The following is a 6,849-nucleotide window of genomic DNA, read 5'->3' on the forward strand; positions in this document are numbered from 1 at the left end:
CTATCATTGTGCTGGGAGGGCTCTGCCCTCCAAGCTGGGACTTGCATGTGGCCATGAGAGGACTGTTCCCTCTCATTAGTCTGAGGCTTGAATCTGTCCAAACACTGTAGCCGCTCTCCACACACCTGTCCTCATGAAGCTCCATCTACATCCCCTCTCTCGAGCATGCTACCCAAAATCAATATTCACTCTCAAAAATTTTAAAAAATAACAAAACATGGCAGTTGCACTAACTCTGGCTGGAGATGCCTGGCCATGCCTCTCCGCTCCTTTACAGGAGTGTGCAGGTGAAATTCTTTGCAAGGAGGTAGTCCTCTTGTTGAAATTATAAAAAAATAAAGCTGTCTAGTATTTATAGGGGAAGTATCTAGGATTGGATACAACATGCAATGGAGAGATGCGTGGTTCTTTACAGGTGATGCAGGATGGGTAACATCTTACATAAATCGTTTTCCAGGTTATTCGGGTAAAAGATAACAATCAGGAGTGATGGGGTCCTCTCCTGTCAGTACCAGGGTATTTGTCCCTGCAGCTCCGGAGAGAAGATCATCTGACATTTAAAGTTGTTCTTGCCCTGACCGGTTTGGCTCAGTGGATAAAGCATAGGCCTGAGGACTCAAGGGTCCCTGGTTTGATTCAGGTCAAGGGCATGTACTTTGGTTGTGGGCACATCCTCGGGGGGGGGGGGGGGTGTGCATGAGGCAGCTGATTGATGGTTCTCTCTCATGGATGTTTCTAGCTCTTTCCCTCTCCCTTTCTGTAAAAAATCAATAATATATATTAAAGTTGTTCTTATTCCAGATGCACAAAACCAATGAACAGGTCTCACTCGAGGTAAGATAAACTGACCGATCATATAGGCATTTCTGTTCTCCGTTCCAACAGTTCTGCATAATTATTATCCTGAACAGCTTCATTAGGCTCCTGACCCAAATCCCTTTGTTGCTGACATAAACCATTGAATAATTTGGGACACGTTCAGCGCTTCCACTGCTTTGCTATGACAAATAGTGCTGTGATGAATTCAAACCTTGCCCACATTTCGGATTTACCAGAATTTCTACCACAAAAGTGATGAATGAGACTCTGGATTCACCTTGCCTCACCTTCTGTCATAAAAATTGTAGCAGTTTACAGTTCTACTGGAGAACACTGCGGGTCTCCCTGCATCTTTACCAGCATCAACGTTTTTTTTTGGTGCTTTATGTTTAGCTTATAGGTTTTTGCAAATTTTAATTTTTTATTAGAATGTTGTTGACGTTTTCATATGACTTTGAAAAAAATGATCAAGTCAAGTGTGGCTGCAAGTCATGGATGTCTTTATTTTTGGGAAGTTCCAGTTCAGGGCATAGGGATGGAGGATGAAAGCATGGAGAGATTAGGAATTGGTTTTCATGGTATCAGATATCCATTTGCGGTACATGCATAGGCGGGTGTATACCACTGGCTCAAAGGGCGGTGTACAAGGGTAAGATCCACTGGACACTATGCCTTGCAGGGTACCTTCGCAAATCATTGGGCTCCCAGAGTCACCCTGCAGGGGAGAGAGCAGATTAGATTTGATTTCAAAATAACCAGCAATGAGGTCCCACAGACCCCATGCTTATCAAGCCTTGATCCTGCCAGAACACAGCTTTCCACCCTGGCCAATGGGAAGAGACTCATTGTCTCTGCGGACCAATGGCAGAGCAGGAATGAATGCTATCATGGGGAGAACCTACCAGGTTTTCGGATGACATTGGTTTGAGCCCTAGTCAATCACAGGGAGGGCGGGGGGGGGGGGGGCGAGGCTTCCAGGGTGTCAGACCCCATTTACTTGTCAATCCCCTGGGAGAGGAAGCATTACCTCCAGGGAATCCCATACATTTCCTTACCCAGGGAAGGGGGACAGGGTAATCCTGGAAACCAGGGGCGGGACCAATGCCCTAATTTACAGGATCTAGTGCAAAATAAAAGTATGGACCACCAGGTTCAAATATATAAAGTTTAAGAAAAGCGAGTGCGTTAAACCAAATGCGGGAATGTCGCGAGTTTGCGACTTTGTGTGCCTGCACAGTTTGCAGAATTATGAATCAGGCCCTCAGCGGGGGACAAGGGGGAACCCCCCATTTTTAGGACATTCAACCCTGTCCCATCACCTCTCTTCCTAACACACACCATTTCACCACCCCTGAAAGCTGAGAGTGCAGATGTGAGCAAAGATAGTGGGAGTACAAATAGGCAAAGGATGAAAGAGAAAGAAAGAAGGTTGGAGAGAAGAAAGGGAAGGATGAAGGAGACAGAGAAGCCGAATATTGGAGGTAGGGAATGAGGCAGAGATGGAGAAAATAAAAATAAATTGACAGACGCAGTAGGGAGAGAAAGTTAGGGAGGAAGGGAAGGAGCAAGGAAGAGAGAGAGAGAGAGAGAGAGAGAGAGAGAGAGAGAGAGATCGCAACACAGAGAGAACATAGAGGAAACCAGGAAATGAAATGAGGTGGGAGGACCTAGCTGGTTTGGTTCAGTGGATAGAGCATCGGCCTGCAGACTGAAGGGGCCCAGGTTCGATTCCGGCCAAGGGGACATGCCTGGGTTGTGGGCTAAATCCCCAGTAGTGGGCATGCAGGAGGCAGCCAATCAATGATTCTCTCTCATCATTGATGTTTCTATCTCTCTCTCCCTCCCCCTTCCTCTCTGCAATCAATAAAAATATTAAAAATAAAAAGCCGAAACCGGTTTGGCTCAGTGGATAGAGTGTCGGTCTGCGGACTGAAAGGTCCCAGGTTCGATTCTGGTCAAGGGCATGTACCTTGGTTGTGGGCACAGCCCCAGTGAGGGGTGTGCAGGAGGCAGCTGGTCGATGTTTCTCTCTCATTGATGTTTCTGGCTCTCTGTCCCTCTCCCTTCCTCTCTGTGAAAAATCAATAAAATATATTTTTAAAAAATATTAAAAATAAAAAGAAATGAGGTGTGAGGAGAGATGAGGGGAGATGGTTCTCAGAAACAGAGAGGAGGGTACAGAGATGAGGCAGGGGGGACAAAGAGGAGGGGCTCATCTTTTCTTCAGAATTAGAACCAGATACACAGATAAAAGGGCAGAATATTATCCTCAGGCACATGCCAGAAATTGTAATGAACATTTTAAGGTATATTTTAAAAATCAAATTAATATGAAAAATATCTATGAGGAACCTCGTATTCCAGTTGTGTGTGTGTGTTTAATTTTTTCTTTATTTAAGAAAGGAAGGGAGATGGAGAGAGAGATATAATCGTCAGTGAGAGAGAATCACTGGTCGGCTGCCTCCTGCACGCCCCCTCCTGGGGATGGAGCCTGCAACCTGGGCATGTGCCCTTGACTGGAATTCAACCTCGGACCCTTAAGTCCGCAGGCCTACGCTCGATCCACTGAGCCAAACCAGCTAGTGCGGTATTCCAGTTTTAGATAAAGACTGGGTCATTACAGTGCTGTTCTGAACCACATAGAAGCCCGAAGCAAATGGCAAATCCAGCCCATTCTGGTTGCTTTTTGTTGAAAATTCTGATGTTTTGCTCATCATGGATTAGGTTTTAAATATTTCATTGGAATATGATCTATCATGGTCACTGAGCTTTTGGTGTGCCCTTAAAGCCTGTGCTTGTAGCCCATGCCTCACTGCCCTGCCCCATAGTCCCAGCCCCATTTCCCACCCCCAGTTTCTATCCTTCAGCTTTGTGCCCACCCCCCAGGCCATGCAAGCTCCCATGGGCTCCCACCATGACCCGAGCAGATAACTTAGGAGAGAGAGCCAGGAAAGTGGGACTGGTAAGGTGTGAGGGAAGGCTCAGCACCAGGGTCAGGCCCTGGGACAGTGGATGGAGGGGGAGACAGGCCTGGACTGAGAGAAAGCAGGACCCAGGGCAGGGGAGGAGGGACTCACTATGCAGGTGGAGGAGAGTCCGTCCGGGGCAACAGCACAGATCATGTACTTTTTCAACACGGTAGGATAATACAACTTGCATTCCTGGTAGGAGATGGGGCTGACATCCGAGCACATGAGCTCTGATGAAAATGTTGCTCCTAGAGAAGTTACGGAGGTGGGGAAGAGTCAGAGGTTTAGTCAGGTGGACCTGTGGGTGCTGAGGTAAAACAATGGGGACCGTGGACATGGAAGGAGGAGGAGCCGGGTGACCCAATATGATGGTTATGAAAAGGGCCCTATTTCTTGGACTCCCGGGTCGTTGGAAGGAAGGGACTTGTGTCTGAACTCCTGGGTTTGAACGTATTGTGCAGAGTGGCCCCCTTATAGCACACCTGCCTCACTCCAACTCTTAGGGTCCTGGAGTTCAGGCGAACCCAGCTCTGGGGTTACCTTACCTGCATTTGCTCTTATCTGTAACTCCTGAGGCAGCTCACGCCATATGCCTGCTCTCTACCTCCACCCTCATTCCTGAGGCCAGGTCAGCGGGTTGGCCCCAGCAGGTTCTAGCTCCACCATCCCTAGTGGCTGCTCTATCAAGGGAAGGAAGAGGAGCTGGCATTAAGGGACACTTCCTGGGTAGAGGGGGCTGGGGACCAGGTCTCCTTAGTCTGAGGGAGAAGGCATCTGAAGGCCAAGACTCCTGGGTCTGAGGGTGGAAGCGGCTGAGGGCCTGGACACTTGGCTCTGCGTGAGGTGGTGACTGGGTTCTAAACTCCTGGGTCTGTGAGATGGAGGCCTGGGATCTGAGGATTATGGAACTGGGGGAGGTATGTTTAAAGGTCAGGCATTCTGGGTCTGACCGTGCAGGGCCTGTTAGTCTGGCTTCCTGGGTCTGTGAATGCAAGTGTTGTGGGGTCTGGAACCTTGGGTCTCTCCTCTGTATCTGTGGCCTGAGGAAGAAGTGAGCTGGGACCTTGGTGACTGAGGTCACAGAGGCAGCCTCACCTTTAACCATGATGGTGATGCCCCAGCCAGCGACAGTACAGTTTGACCCAGGGTCTTTGCAGCTGGACGGTAGGTTGATTTTCTTCACATACCGCGAGAGCCTGGCCGGGCTGCTCAGCTTCACAAGCATGATGTCATGATCATCGGTGCGGTTGTCATACCATGGGTGGACGAAGGACTCTGTAGCGTTGATTTTCCGGGCACGCCTACTAACCAGAAGATCACTGCCCATTTGCACAATATAATCACTTAAAAAAAAAAAAGGAACATTCAGATGGAGACACTGTGATTGAGAGCAGGGTACAAAGATCCAGAGTTAGGGGAACAGAAGCCCAGAGAAAGAGAGAGAGAGAGAGAAAGAGATATACAAGGAATCAGAGAGAGACATGGAGTCTAGGTGGCTCCCCTGTTCCGTACCTCATGTGGCAGTGGGCGACGGTGAGCACCCACTGCTGGTTGATCAGCACACCTGCACACTGCAATGTATTGTTGTGATACAGGGCCACCAGCCAGGGATGGGAGACTCTTGGACATACAACTCCATTAATAATCCTTTCCCCGTTGCTGTGGGCTGGATGGAGACATGGAGAAAGCATGGGTAGCAGGCATCAGGGGAGGGCTGAGTCCACAGTAGATGAATTCCCAGAGACAGTGATGGAGAGAGACACACAGACAGAGAGGCGTGGAGAACGGCAGAGACAGGCACGGAGCACAGGGCAGAGACAGCTGCAGATGGAGATGGAGAGAGACGGGGGAGCCTGCTCAGAAACCCAGGGCAGCAGCTGGTCTGGAGGCCACGCCAGCATCTGATGAGAGAGACACGGAGGGCGGGAAGCAGCCTGGAGGGCACCCAGAGCCCAGGAGTCAGGAGGGAGCAGGAAGGAAGGGGCCACAGCCCAGGGGTTGAGTCTTCATGTGAGGAGGCTGCTGCAGGGGAGGGTCCTGACTCAGGGGCTCATTGGAGAAGGGGCCCTGGAGAGGGGAGGTGGGGGACTGTGAGGCCCAGGGTCAAGGTCAGGACTGCCATGCTGGTCCTCACCTTCTTGTCCAGCAGATCCCGGTGCGAAGGACAGCAGTAGGAGCAGCAGGGTTGGGAGAAGGGGACCTGCCATGTGTCCTGTGTGAGCCTCTGTGGCTGCCACAGAGGAAGGGCCTCTTCTGCTGGGGCTGGAAAGACAGAGAGTTCAGGAAGCAGGACTCCTGGTCTCCACATCCCTTCTCTTCGCTCAGACCCAGGAGGCCCAGTCTACACCCACCTCCTCCCTCAGACTCAGAAGTCCAGGCCAGAGACACCCTTCCATGCAGATGCACCTAGGGATCGGGTTTTTTGTCCATCCCCATTTATAATCGAAAGCCTTTCTGTTCTTCCCCGTTTATAATTCTATGTCCCAAGTTCCTTTTAGGTAAAAGACCCAAAACTCCAGCCCTCCAGCCCCTCCTTCTCACAACCAGATTTTGGCCCTCTACTGCTCTGTCCTCAAGAGCAAGAGTCGGCTGTCCATGCAGACACACCTGCCCCACCCCAAATCGGATTTCCTCTCACCTGCAGTGGGTCTGATCTGGTGTGGTCTTCAGACTGGGTTGAAATTCAACTGTGTCCCGCCCTGTGCAGAGTGGCCCTCTTATAGCACACCAGCCCCACTCCAACTCTCAGGGTCCTGGAGTTCAGGTGACTCCAGGTCTGGGGTTACCTTACCTGCATTTGCTCTTATCTGGAACCCTGGAGGCAGCTCAAGCCACATGCCCGCACTCTACCTCCACCCTCATTCCTGAGGCCAGGTCAGGGGCTTGGCGCCAGCACGTTCCAGCTCCACCATCCCTGGTGGCAGCTACAAAGGGTGAGACCAGGTACTAGCGCTGAGGGGCAGGACCAGGAGTCAAGGACCTACCTGCATGGCTCAGGATGGACTGTGCCCTGGGTCCTCCACTGTGGCCAATTTTCTTGCCCTCTGCCCTTCAGGGGGTG

At 50.6% G+C, this 6,849-nt stretch overlaps 1 protein-coding gene across 1 annotated transcript; it reads right to left on the minus strand.

The window, feature by feature from the left end:
* Positions 1 to 1,296: 1,296 nt before the first annotated feature.
* Positions 1,297 to 6,569, minus strand: LOC307116550 (kallikrein-7-like). Its single transcript, XM_079800627.1, has 6 exons — positions 6,427 to 6,569; positions 5,923 to 6,050; positions 5,301 to 5,454; positions 4,884 to 5,131; positions 3,897 to 4,036; positions 1,297 to 1,534 (listed from the first exon to the last, which is right to left on the minus strand). Exons 2-6 carry the CDS (start codon positions 5,993 to 5,995, stop codon positions 1,379 to 1,381), a joined length of 771 nt encoding a protein of 256 aa, XP_079656753.1. The 5' UTR covers positions 5,996 to 6,050; positions 6,427 to 6,569; the 3' UTR covers positions 1,297 to 1,378.
* Positions 6,570 to 6,849: the final 280 nt, after the last annotated feature.

Source organism: Cnephaeus nilssonii (assembly GCF_951640355.1).
Source record: "Cnephaeus nilssonii genome assembly, chromosome: 20".
Taxonomy (NCBI): Eukaryota; Metazoa; Chordata; class Mammalia; order Chiroptera; family Vespertilionidae; genus Cnephaeus; species Cnephaeus nilssonii.

What these genes read in the sequence shown, in the direction of transcription:
- LOC307116550 (XM_079800627.1), bottom strand. Translation starts at nt 5,995, where the DNA reads ATGGCAGGTCCCCTTCTCCCAACCCTGCTGCTCCTACTGCTGTCCTTC. An exon ending in GGGATCTGCTGGACAAGAAG is followed by an intron (nt 5,455 to 5,922) that starts GTGAGGACCAGC and finishes GTCTCCATCCAG; the next exon opens with CCCACAGCAACGGGGAAAGG. An exon ending in CATCACCATCATGGTTAAAG is followed by an intron (nt 4,037 to 4,883) that starts GTGAGGCTGCCT and finishes TAACTTCTCTAG; the next exon opens with GAGCAACATTTTCATCAGAG.